The sequence below is a fragment of the Sitophilus oryzae genome, unplaced genomic scaffold (assembly GCF_002938485.1).
Source record: "Sitophilus oryzae breed Bouriz unplaced genomic scaffold, Soryzae_2.0 scaffold_1717_pilon_pilon, whole genome shotgun sequence".
Taxonomy (NCBI): Eukaryota; Metazoa; Arthropoda; class Insecta; order Coleoptera; family Curculionidae; genus Sitophilus; species Sitophilus oryzae.
The window spans coordinates 634,363-648,834 of NW_022146410.1; the positions used below are offsets into that span (position 1 = coordinate 634,363).

Genomic DNA, 14,472 nt, shown 5'->3' on the forward strand with positions numbered 1-14,472 from the left:
CACGTTGTGGCGTCTCCGTATATTATATATAGGTAGAAAAAATAAGACAATAATTAGTTATTTATAACTCGAAAGATAGTAGAGTAGAAAACTATCTTACGATACGTCTAAGCACGTGCTCTTATGAGAAAAAACTGTAGCTATATGATATATAAAAAACAATTGAAAAAAAAACAATAGGTAGCCTTATATTAAGGCTACTAAAAAGCACTGAAATAATTGCTGAAAATAAATTGTTAAATAGAACCAGATAGTAAAATCAAATAAAATCGTACCTTCAGCGTGCAATCTTGAAGAAAAAATAAAATCTCAAACAAATTGGAATAATGACCAAATGACCAGAGCAGAGATGAGAAGAGAAGAAGGCAAAATTTTAAAATTTTTAGTTTTATATTAACCATACCCCTTCTCCCGAAAATCTTGACATATCAGATCGAATTAAAAATAGTCATGCGTTGTTAAACTAATTCTCGATAAAATTTCAACTACTAATAAAAATAATACTTAACGACTCCTTACATACCTTAAAAATGAAGGAAACAATTGCATCTTAATCAATTAGCACTGATAACAAGGAAAATTCACTTAACCTCTGTTAAAAATAAACAAATGAATCTCAAACAGTAGGTAGGCAACCAAAAATTGCAACTATTGTATTATGAATTGCCTAAAACAATCTACGGTGTTTTACAGTCTGCAATATTTTGTACACTGTACCATTTGGTGTAATTTGGTACTCCATGAATTCTCGTGATGGATGGCACGATCCATGAAAAGAGCAACTTAATTTATAATCGTTGAACAAAAACATATTAAAATCCAAATAATAAGTTCAACTTTGCTAAGTACCATTGAGAATTATTAAAGAACGATAAAAAATACATTTTAAATTAATTAATCAATAATATATATATTAATTATATATTAATATAATAATAATAAATATAACATTAAATTATATATACGATAATCATTATAAACAATTGATTAACGAATTGAACGTTTATCTAATTCTAGCATCCGACGCACAACATCCAACGGGGAAAAAGTATGGTACCGGAAGGCCGAGCGTCAATGCGAGTAAAATTGCAAACTGTAAAAACCTCGTTTAAAAGTAAAATAATCCGAAGGCAAGCACAACGAAAATAAATCTTTGTTACAATCGTAGTCGGTTCATTTCGCTCTTAAAAATTAACCAAAGCATGTATTGACATGAATCAAAAAACTAAATGCTCAGGAGTCATGGTTCTGACTGTAAAATTATATTTTAAGGAAATTCATACACGAAATTATTGCACAAGGTGTTTTAAAGTTAGGGTAAAAAACAATCCCTCGATTAACCCTGTATAATAAGCCAAATACTAAAGTTTATAAAAAACTTAGTTTACGAATTAAAGTTGATATAATTATGTACAGTTTGCTAAGAAATTCATGAAAATAGGGCTTTTTGCATTTGAGTGTAGAAATAATTTTATAGATTCTTGATCCGCAATCTATTCTAAGTTCAGACTGGTTCAAACGGTTGGAAAACTGTCAAAAGGAAGGTAATATAGATTATATATCAGGTATAAACAAATATGAAACCAAATATGAGAATGGTAATAAATTTAACCCAATTGAAGAATGTTTTAAAGAAAAGTGGCTTATTCCAATAGCTTATATCTTAGACACTGAGTGTACTAATGGCAAAGTAGCTGTATTGGTAAGTAAATAATATCTAATTCTTGATGTCACAAAGTAATAGGAACATATTTCGATTTTTACTGAAATACGTAATAAAGAATAAAAGAACAAATTATTTCTTAATTAAAATTATCGTTATTCAAATATTTTTAAGCCAGTTAATAATAATTATTGTTAGTTTCCATCTTCCATCCATACTTTCCATCAATCAGTTAACAATAAATGATAAATGTTTATCTGCGTAAAGAAAGAAACAAATTAGCCACTGTTAATCTGTTATCTGTCGCCAAGTCGAGCACCGTACCATTCTTTTCTCAAATCAACTCAGGCATTTTAATCCGCTGTAAATTCATTATGGATAAAGCAAGTCTCGAAGCAAGTATATTAAATTTTGGTAATCAAGAGAACATATCTACTGTAACTGGTTATATTGCCAAAATATCTAATAATTATAACTTTTAGTAGATGAATTCGTAATGGTGCCCGGTGGCGTAGAGGTACAGGCTCTCGTCTACCAATCTCAAGGTTGTGGGTTCGATTCCTACACCCGGCATTTCATCAGCCGACTATTTTTATTAAAATAAAAATAGTTTTGGTACCTAGGTCGACTCAGCCTTAAATTAGTACTTGGGATTCACAATCCTGAGGTAATAATAGGAGGTTGAAGCGTAGTGCTAGCCACATTACCTTCCTTGAATGGGCACCTTGAAATTATTCAATTCACCCATCAAAAGTAGTTCCAAAACGGTAAGGTTAGGAGACCGCGGTGGCCTTTGGATGTTTTTTTTCCCATCCACCTATGTTGGCATTTTTTGTTTACGTATTCAATAACTGCAAAATAAAAACACTAAATCACCACAATACACCAAAACACTTTTACTTTTACACTGGACGCGCGTTTCGCTAACCATGTTAGCATCATCAGCAGATGATTATAAACTAAAGTACAATCTACAAGTTGAGCGTTTATATACTCGCCCAGTGGGCACCGAGTTGGGCGTGGTAAAACTAGCCAACCGAGGTCAGAGCCAACTAAGCGTAACAGTTAGATTTCCGCCACTAGAGTAGTAGGAACAAAGGACTTGAAGGAATTGGACCGTTGCCTCTGTTCATACTATCTTTACATTATTAATTCTGATGCTTTCCTTATGCATCTAATTGCCTGTAATTTGAGACTTGTTTAATTAATTTTAAATTATTAAGATCTATACAATGTTCTTTATCAACAATATGTTCGGCAACGCAAGATTTATCCGGTCTACCATATCTTATCTGAGCTAAATGTTCTTTAAATCTAGTTAATATTAATCTTCTAGTTTGCCCAACATATTTCGGATTACAATCTTTACAAGAAATTTCATAAATACCCGACCTTTCCAGTGGAGATGTTTTATCCTTTGGATTACCTAATAATTGTTGTAATTTATTATTAGCACTATACACAAGTTTATAATTGACATTCTTAAAAATTCCTTTTAGACCACGGGATAACTCTCTATCAAACGGTATCGAAAAATATTTAGACGTATCTTTCTCCACTTGAAAAGTCGAATTTTCAGAAATCAATAACCTATACCTACGTTTTCTAATTAATTTATCAACTATTGAAGGAGAATATCCATTACACTCAGCTACATTTCTAATGTAATCTCTTTCTATTTCATATCTTTCGTTGGAAAGTGGGAAACTAAGTAATCTATGAACTAAGAAATTTAAACTAGCCATTTTATGTTCAACACTATGATGTGATTCATTAGGAATATATCTGCGTGTGGTCGTATTTTTCATATAGATATCAAATTCCAGGCAATTATTAGCATTTCTAATAACTATGTATTAGTAATGGTAATAGTATGTACTAGAAATGGTAATCTGTCGTTGTTCTCAATTTCATGCGTAAATTTAATGGAAGGAAAACGATTATTTAACTTAGAAATAAAATTATCTATGGTGTCTGAATGTGTGTCAAAAACAGCAAAAATATCATCCACATACCTAAACCAAACTCTTGGAAAATACTCAAACTGGATTCTTAGCCTCCACTTCAAACCTGCTCATGAATAAATTAGCCAAAAAATGGAGACAATGGATTACCCATTGCTGTACCTTCCCGCTGTTCAAAAAAGTTGTTATTAAATTGAAAACAATTTTGTTTCATACATAACGATGTAAGCTCAATATATTCAGCCACAGTTTTGTTGTCGAGACCATTTGCGTTCAGTAATTCCTTCAAGTAGCCTAAAGTATGTGGAATTGGAACACTTGGGAACAACGAAGATACATCAAAGGAGACCAAAATTTCGAAGTAAATTAACTGGTAAAGTGATTAACCCCCCCCCCACTCATTCTAAAATTCTAAAAAAAAGATATGGTAGACCGGATAAATCTTGCGTTGCCGAACATATTGTTGATAAAGAACATTGTATAGATCTTAATAATTTAAAATTAATTAAACAAGTCTCAAATTACAGGCAATTAGATGCATATGAAAGCATCAGAATTAATAAATGTAAAGATAGTATGAACAGAGACAACGGTCCAATTCCTTCAAGTCCTTTGTTCCTACTACTCTAGTGGCGGAAATCTAACTGTTACGCTTAGTTGGCTCTGACTCGGTTGGCTAGTTTTTACCACGCCCACTCGGTGCCCACTGGGCGAGTATATAAACGCTCAACTTGTAGATTGTACTTTAGTTTATAATCATCTGCTGATGATGCTAACATGGTTAGCGAAACGCGCGTCCAGTGTAAAAGTAAAAGTGTTTTGGTGTATTGTGGTGATTTAGTGTTTTTATTTTGCTGTTTAACACCAAAGGTTCCAACCCTCAACTGTAATATTCAATAACTGCATCAGTGTTGTGTGGGGGAGTTCCGTCCTGCTGGAACCAGTACCTGTTATAATGTGTCAGAGGTGAATCAATCAATCTGCAGGTATGTTCTTCCAGTTGAATATCCAATAAAAAAATGTCCTAATACTCGATCATCGTAAGATGCCTGGGATTATTTGCACCTCTAATATGTTCATTATTTCCATTGAACAGTCCACAATTTAAGTGCTTTCATCAATCCAAATAATATTTTGTTAAAAAAAATCAGGTAACCCAGTAGCACATTAGGTGTCAGTAGATTAATTAATTTATGAACCATTGGCTACAGTCGAACTTTCTCTCAGGATCTCCGAGGTGTCGTTTTTGTGACGTGTGTATTTTATAACATTTTAAGTCCATTCGCCTAAATTTCCTCCAAACACCCGTCAACGGAACATTAACTATTTAAAAAACTTGATATGTTCTCCTCGCTCAGTTTCAATCGGTTTCAACTTGTATTTAAACAACATGTATCTAGTATTTAATATTTAATATTTTATAACTCTTACATACATACATACATATATACTGCCATTACTCGCTGACGAGTATTTGACACGCATCAGAAGATGGTCACGGAAGGCGTTTTCTTTCATGAGCTATTCTGTGACTGAAAAGCCCGATACGTGATGTTATCTGTCTACCGCACTCCAGACATTCAAAAATCTCATTGCTTTGTTGCCTCTTTACTTTTTGGTTGTCGCTGTTAATTGACTTTACAATTTTTCTCCATTCCGTTCTATTGTGAACTGCTTCTTCCCACTGATTCTGCTTGTTAATACACTTTAAGTTTTCGTGGAAAATATCCTTGTACCTTTTGAGTTGTCCACCCGGCCTCCTTTTACCGTCTACAAGCTCACCGTAATTTTGGTATGCGGTTTTCTTGCATTCTGCATACGTGACCAGCCCATCTTAAGCGGGACTTTGTAATCATGACTTCAATACTCTCGCAGTTAGCTTTTTCAAGGACCGATACGTTTGAGACATGATGGAACCATTTTATTCTTAAGAGTTGTCTAAGATGTCTCTGTTGCAACTTGTTTAATGCGTTCATGTGTCGGCGGTACGGCGGCACCCAGGTTTCGCTTCCATATAACATGGTGGGAATTATTATTGCTCAGTACACTGCAAGTTTCGTTTTTGTGCTCAAGTCATGATTGTAGAAAACCCTGTATAACTCTTACATGATTATATTCATTTACAATTTTCCTATTGTAAAATTTTATTGATACTCCTTTTTTTGTGTTCTGCAATATCCATATATATAATATATAATATGTGTATGCATAATATCATGTATGTTTTAATAGTAATTTTAATGACGTATTTTTTTTTAATTGATTTGTATTCTATGATATTTGTTATTATTTGTATATTTTTTGTGCTTTTGTTTTGTAAATGCTTTGTCGATGAAGCTATTTTGGCTTTCTATACAATAAAGCGTTCTTTATTTATTTATTTATTTAGTAATAAATTTATTTATTATGCATACTATCAGTCATTTAGAAAAATTAAAGAATTTTATCTTAAAATATTTAACTAAATTTAGCGTTACTTTGTTTTCATACTTTGTCGTGGGTTTTTGAAAAGCGCTAAACTGGGCCAAGTGTTCATCCAGCTTTTTAAAAATAATGTTTGGTTTTTCCTTTTCTAGATACGTTCTAAAAGGTCTTCTAAAAACACTTTTTTATTTGCTGATATCTACTATACAGGTTGTAAATTTGTTTATTACTCGCGGCAAGAGCTTTATGGTTGAATTAAGCTCCGCGCGCACTGAAGGGGTATCGGCGAGAGCGAGCGGCGCGAGCGGCACGACCGGTCGGAAAGTCGATTGTAGCCGCGCACTGGAGTCGCACGATCGCCGGTCGAGAGTAGTAGTAGACGAGGAGAAGTTTATTCAAATTTAGTCAAATTCATTCGGCATTTCAAAAAATTATAAAGTATTATTACTATTTATATTTTTATGCAACTTTTTATATTTTATGCTTTATGATGGAAATTAATATTATTTAGATCTTAACCAAACACACATTAATATATTTATATCTTAACAAACCACATAAAATTAGTGAAATAGAGTGGAAGATGGGGATACTACATGACTCTTAGCTTGACCGATTTTAACAAATTTGGTATCATTCAAAAGGGTTTAATTTGTTCTTTAAAAACAAAGCTAGATATGAAAAATAGTCAAATAAAACTTTTATTTTTAGTTTTTAATCTATAGGTTTTATTTTAAGTTTTTAAAATCTTTGTTTTAAGTCAGTAGTAAATAAAACCAAACTTGTATTTACATTTTGTTTAATGATTGACGTTTCGACCAATTTTAATTCGGTCTTCTTCAGAATCTATAATATACGTATAAATGATGTTCTACGTTTGTGGTAAGAAAAATTATATATTAAACACATTGTTAGTGATAAAATAGTATTGTATATTATAGATTCTGAAGAAGACCGAATTAAAATTGGCCGAAACGTCAATCATTAAACAAAATGTAAAAAAAAAATTTCGTTTTATTCACTACTGACTTAAAACCAAGATTTTAAAACCTTAAAATATAATAAAAAAGTCAAAGAAAATTAAAAAAAGAAAAAATATATAGTTTTTATTTTATAGTACCATATGATCGAAAAGAAACGGCATCAGCGATGGCCATGAAATGAAGGTCGGTTTCATTTTATATGTAAATTTATATGGGAAATGTCATCATTCGTCATTTCCCATTCAACTGGACGCCGTTTTTTATCATACGGTAGATATATGTACAAATATTTTATTTATGCATAAGTATTATTTTCTCTATTTGTACCTTGTACATTTGATCAACATAGTAACATTATTTATCAGCTGTTATTACTAACGTCAAAACAAACCAAAAATTAAATAATATGATAAGTTTTTTGACGATATTTAAATTAGATTTCCATAATAATGTGAGATAATCAAAACGAGATGAGACATAAATGGGTTTAATCGGAAGGTTTTCTAATTCAGTTATTGAATAAGTGTATTAAACAATATGGGTTACGTGCTTGTAATTTTTTTTTATAAAAAACCGCATATTAAGTATGATATGGTCTCGTACACTTTCGATTAATAATTCATCGGAAATGTTTAATGTAAAACCGCTCCACTAAAAACAGTCGCTCGGCGTAGACTATTCGTCCCCCTCCCATGCATTCTCTGATTTTGCCTGATGGCGCCACTAGTTCGAATGGCGCCGATAGCTCGAATGGCGCCGATAGATCGAAGCGCACCGATCTAATGCGGTGCGCGGGCTTACATTTATTTCAACGCAAACTGAAAATTACGTGCCGCTCGCTCGCGCCGATACCCGTTCATTGCGCGCCTTCCTATATGACAACCTCGGCCCGCTCCTCGAGAGACGACGCGACGGGACGAGTCGGTAGCTTAGCTTAGTACTCATTAGGAATGTAGGCAGTGTTGCCATTCTGTTCCTCTGTTCCCAATAAGTAACCGTCCAGTTAACAATCTGTATAAAACTAATTTTGGGATATCTTGCCATACACCGTCATAGTAAAACATAAATAGCATATTCTTAGGAACTTTAATGCACAACTTTGCCCGAATTTAATCATCTTCGTATCTCCTATAGTTTTCGAGATCCCATTGGTGGGGGTCAAATTTGAATTACCTTGTATCAGCAAACAGTGTCATTATCAAAAGTAAGTTAGGAGTGTAGTGATAAAAAATGATTTCACAAATAAAATACAGAAAAAAAAAACTTAAAATAAAAAATCGAAAAAAGAATAAAAAATTATCATTCATAATACGTTTGCTTTTTTCAGGGAAAAGAAAATGAAAATAAGGAAATCTTACTGAAATTAACTTTACGGGAAGATGAAAAAATCTGCGAGTTTTTATGCGGTATTCTGAGAAAATTTCAGCTAAAAAGTCATTCCTATATGGATTGTTACAGGAAGATAATGGATATCATAAAGAATAAAAATCAGCAGAATCTATATTCCATTCTGAATGGAAAAGACTATCTAGGACGGACTCCTTTGTTTTATGCTATTAGGTAAAATGAATCTTTCAATTTATAGTAAAAATGACGAACAAAGAGATTTTGCTAGAGAGCTATAAAAAATTAAGAATAACAATCAAATTTTCTCTCTCTCTCTCTCTCCTCCCTCTTCTCCCTCTCACATTTATATATAATCTGTAACGTTTGAACATTTTTTGAAGATTTTGCCTAAAAAATAAATCAAAATAAATTATATTAATATAAAGAAAATGATTGACCCTTTAAATATATACTATTATTATTATTACCTAAGATAACTAATGGCATATTTCTGAAATTCATCTACAGCTTTAGAATGAACAGGGTGTCCCATTTTGGTTGAAATCATACCGTATCTCGGTTATTAGTGAAGATAGAAAGGTGTGAAGTTTTTTGTCAAACGGAAAATGCTGTAAACAACATTCGTTTTTGAGCTACAGGGTCTTTTTAAACATTTTGCAATTCAGGACAGCCCCGATATTTCCGATATTGTGAAAAGTATCGAGAAGGTGAAAACTGATTAGAACTTTTTACGTATTATAATACAGTGGCGTAGTCTGTTTTTCTGCGAAAAAAAAATTTTGAAAATATGAACTAAATTTATGTTCTTTCAAATGAAATACCCTGTATATTTATAAATCTTTTGGTCCGTCTTGCTCTGAGCCTCTCAAAAATATATATCACTCTATTTTTATTCCAGTTCCAGTACGATAGCTTCCAAGATTTACAAATATACTCGCAAATATACTCTGTTTTTTTTTGGATGACAGAAAAAAAAGCAGATGACGGCTATACCAATCCATTTGTTTAACTAAAAAAAGTTTCTAATATCTTTTAAGTTAACTATGGAAGGGTTTATATATAAATTCATCATGCGTCATCTCTTGTTGTTTTTAACCAGTTTTAATGGTTTATTTCAAAAATAACACATCATATTTCAATATTACTGCCCAAGTAGCATTTTCACGACTTGCGACCACATGTTTACTAAACACAACGTTGGATTAGTTACAAAAAATAGTTAGCTCCCTACCTTGAGTATTAAAATAAATTTAAACGTTTTTATAACGTTGTGCCGACGTTGGACTAGTACTACAGCAAAGTAGAAGTTTCTGCGACGTCGAATGAACGTTATCTTGTAACCTTTTTTGCTTAAGTGATCTTTAGGTGATTCGGACAACGTAGTTACAACGTTGGACAATATAGAGTTTTCCGACGTCAGTTTCAGGACATATTCCAACGTTATGCAAACGTCGTCTGTTTTACTAATTCCAACGTTGTTTAGATTTCCTTATTCTTACGTTGGTAGGACGTCGAGTCACTACCTTTTTGCAACTGTATTGAACCATAACCTTAAATCTTAAATTTTCACTTCATTGTTCTGTTCAGTCAGACAGTTCAGTGCTGTTTTGTTTTTATAAAAAACTTAATTAAAATGGGACATAAGAAAGGTACATATAAAACTAAATTTAAATATACATCGACATATATTACCAATGTTTATCCACTCCCTCGTTTATTTAGATTATAGAGGGCGGCACAAGCTAGACTCTAAGATGACTAAATTAGGAAATCTTGCGACTAATATACTACCTGTTAAGGCCGAACTGCGACTTTATTAGTCCAGTATACGACTACTCGAAGTACTCCATCTTAATCTCCAAAACAACAAAGTGAAAGCCGCCATGTTGTTAAATAAGAAAATGTTTCGTTCCTAAAATAGCAATTCCTGCTTTTTGAATACATTAACTTGAAATATTTGACCCTAAAAACACGCGGAAACAATTTTTCGACTGCGAATAAATTATTCTCATTTACTAAAAAAAACTTCAAAATTTTTTTTAAAACTTCTTTAATTTTAAGGCCCATTAGTATTTTTCAAAGTAAAAACAATACATTTATCAATAAAGTTGTTTGCGTTTAACTTTTTGCCTTGGGTAACGAGTTACAGAGTCGGTTAAAGTGTTTCAATAATTATGATCTTCAAACATCCTCCACACTTAAATACTTTTGTTTTATTTTCCTTCACTGCCATCTGACATATGTCTCTAACTAAATCATAAAAATCATATTTTTACTATAATTATCCCAATTTAGGATAAAACGCGACTTAGACGCCATATTAGTTTTGTATTTCTGTGAATTAGGATTTTAAACAACGTTGCAGTTTGTACTAAATTAGGCTTCTAGCCAACGTCGGTATCCAACGTCGTTTCGACCCAAAAATTATTCTCCAAACTAGTGCAGACTAGGGTTGGCACGAGGTTGTGCCGACGTTGCGCTCCAACGTTTGGTCGCGTGACACAACGTTGTCCCGACGTCCAAATGCTGCTTGGGTGGTTTAACAGAACGATATACGACAAACGGACGCCTATGCGTATGAACTCGGCTTAAGAATGGCTTAAGATTTCTGAGAGTTGTCAAACTCTTGCTAAATTATAGGTTATAATTTTGTGTCAAATTATGTCAAATAGAAATGATAAATATTTTGCATTTTACGTTTTTTGTTATTACGTGTGTTTCGTTTTTTTTTAATTTAGTGGAGGAAAACTCAAAGGGGAAATTAAGTGTTGACCCAGACCATAGTTTACAGTTAATATTTGGTGCCCAGAGACAGTTTGCCAGAGATTATGGCCAGAGAGTTGTACTAGCCACAAATAAGGTTTGTATACTATCTTGTATATGATACCAAAAACTGGAGTATCTGTAAAATACCAGCACAGGATAGGTAAATAATAATCATATTGAATAATTATATTGATAAATGTAACAATAAATGCAGGAAGTTGCTTGAGCTTGAAACGCGGCTTGAAAACAGGAAATCTTTTTTATATATTTTTTTGGGGAAGTGGTGTTTTTTAAAATACAGACTACGCCACTGTATTCTTTATAAAAGAATCAATTTTCACCTTATCGATACCTTTCACAATAATAGAGATACGAGAGCTGTCCCAAATTGCAAAATTTTCGAAAAGACCCTGTAGCTCAGAAACGAAGAGGGCTATACAAATTTTGGTTACAGCATCTTCCGTTTGACAAAAAAGTGGGACGATTTATGCAAACCGCATCCTCCTGTCTTTACTAGTAACGGAGATACCGTATGATTTCAACTAAATTGGAACACCCTGAACATCACTAACAGTTAATTTTCAATGTAACAATTAATACCGTATGATCGAAAAAAAAATGGGTGGGAAATGACGATCGATGACATTTCCCATATAAATTTACATATAAAATGACAGCGATCTTCATTTCATAACGGCTAAAGAAACGGTTTATCACATTGATTGTCGATCCATCATTCCACCACCTACACAAATAAATGGTTGTTGCGGCGCCGGCGGTTGGAAATCGATAAACCATTGGTATAAATATTGGAATAATACCAATGCAAATCAAAGTGCAAATAGTGAAGAAATACAATCGTCATTATCAAACGGTATCTCAAATACCACAGCATCAGTAATACAGTATCAGTCAGCTTCCAGTCAAGTATCTATCCGGGTGAACGAAACTGAAATTCATAATGAACAAATCAATACAAACCAAAATACAACTGGTGGAGATAATTCGCAATTATCAAACGATCTACCAAACACCATCGGACCAAATACGCAGGGTCATGTAAATATCAATACACAGAACGAAAAAGATCCTTTTTTACCAAATAATAATACCAACAAGGAATCGAGTACACACAATAGAGATAACGTGAATAGTGAAAGATCATCAAACGATACGCAAAATAACAACGAAAAAGAAAATACTGAGAATGATAAATGTAACAAATATATAGTATTTGAAAGTGATGTACTATAAACCGCATGCAAAATTACTAAACTAAATAATTCAATTAAGTATTTTTAGGTTATATATTATATAAGCACTATCGCCAGCTTGAAGGATCTAATGAAACATCCAGTGATATCTACATTTTTACTTCAGAAACGGAAAAGCTTGAGGTCGACATTTTGGATGTATTTTTTATTTTACATTTTGTTTTTGATAAGTCTAATTATGTTTGCTTGTATAGATAATTTGAAATTTATGGAGAAAAAAACAGTGATTTGTATAGGTATAATAATATTAATAATAACATTTATTAGAAAAATTATTGAAATCATAGTAACTAAACGGAGTTATTTTCTTCTCGAAAATTGCATTGAACTGTTATTCATAATTTCCATGATAATTGGGATGTCCTTATATGATAATAAGTTACGTGACTTTCAAAAGCAACTGTCAGCGATAGCCTTTCTTTTAGCAGCTTTCGAATTTATGATAATGTTAGGTATTTTTCCAAGTTGTTCCACCAATATGGCAATGCTGAGAACAGTTTTAATTAATTATGTTAAGTTCCTTACGTGGTATTCTGCCCTCTTACTCGGCTTTGCTTTTAGCTTTTATACAGTATTCCAATGTGAAAACATGTCATTTATTAATTTTTTCGAATCAATTTTTAAAACTATTGTTATGACAACTGGAGAATTTGATTCTGAAAGTTTAAATTTTGGTGACAATACAACAACAAAATGCATAAATAAAATAATTTTTATCTTATTTATTTTTATGATACCGATTGTTCTTTTGAATCTACTTAACGGTTTGGCGTTTAATGATATACAAAATATTACAAAAGATGCAGAAATAACCGCTAATATAACTCTGGCAAAAAATGTAAAATTAATGGAAAAATTGGTTGAACAAATTGGATTAGTGAAATATTCACGTCTGTTTAAAAGGGGAGCAATATTTAAATACAAGTTAACTGAAAGTGAGAATTCAAAATTTAAAAATCAATTTGATTCAATTTTGGATAAAAACGACAAAGGGAATTGAAAAATAAATAAAAATAATCCGGAAAGAAAATTGAAAATTGGATTCGTAGATTAAGTAATAATTAAAATATAATAAATAATAATAAGAAGAAGAAAAAAATCAATTTAAAAAAAATGTTGCAGCAACATAAATTGAAAAAGAGTTACAAAACGACAATAACTTGTACATTAATTTTCAGATAGACCATAATTTATATTGCATTATAATACTTTTAGTAAGTGTGTGCTTGTGCAACTAATTTGATGAGAAAATGTATTGCCTTATTTTAAATACAATATTTTTTCTTAAACCAAATTTTTGTTTTCTCAGTAATTTCTTTGACCATTTTCCATTAACTCTGTATGTTTCCTATGATGAAAAATCTAATAGTGCTAGCGGTACACAAAAAAAACTGCACTTAATGATACAAGCAAGCCACTTTGCAGAGATGGTCTATGGACTTAATAAAACGATTTGGACCGTAGTTCCTAAATTTTCATCCCTTAGGATTCCGATTTGAGGGGTGGGCGGTGAAATTCGAGAGAGGAATACTGAAACGCGTAAATAATGCTAAAAAGGAGCTTTCTTATGAACGAAATGCTAATGTTAGAATACACAAACATCCCTTGGAAGACGATCCAAGCCGCCATTTTTTAAAATTGCGACTGACAAAGTAACATTTTTGATAATTCCAAACATTAATGTGTTGGGTATCATTTCATAGGTTTTTGATGTCGCTGAATATGTTCGTAACCATAAAAATACGATTAGATACATCCCCAGTTATCTAGCCGTTAGTATGTGAAATAAGGGTAAAAAAATCGGTGAGTATAAGTTAGAAGGCAATGGAATTTTACTGTAGGTACATATGTACTATTTATTTTACATAAAAGGTAAATCTAAACTTCGTCTAAATCTCGGTCATTATTTAATTCCGATTCTGGAGCGCTGTACCTAGAAATAAAATAAGAAAAAAAAACAAATAACATATATATATTTTTAAGAATATTGATAATGTCCACACACATCTGATTTCACACATTGTCCTTTGATTGGAGCATTGTCCTTTGCA

General features: G+C 32.1%; 1 protein-coding gene across 1 annotated transcript in view; it reads left to right on the forward strand.

Annotated features, from left to right (window-relative positions):
• Positions 1-13,115, forward strand: part of LOC115881370 — a 31,893-nt gene extending 18,778 nt beyond the window's left edge. Inside the window, exons 5-7 of the mRNA XM_030898823.1 lie at positions 1,478-1,702; positions 8,362-8,594; positions 12,450-13,115. Of these exons, the coding sequence (XP_030754683.1) occupies positions 1,478-1,702; positions 8,362-8,594; positions 12,450-12,465 (474 nt within the window). The 3' untranslated portion in view covers positions 12,466-13,115. The remainder of the gene's footprint in view (positions 1-1,477; positions 1,703-8,361; positions 8,595-12,449) is intronic.
• Positions 13,116-14,472: the final 1,357 nt, after the last annotated feature.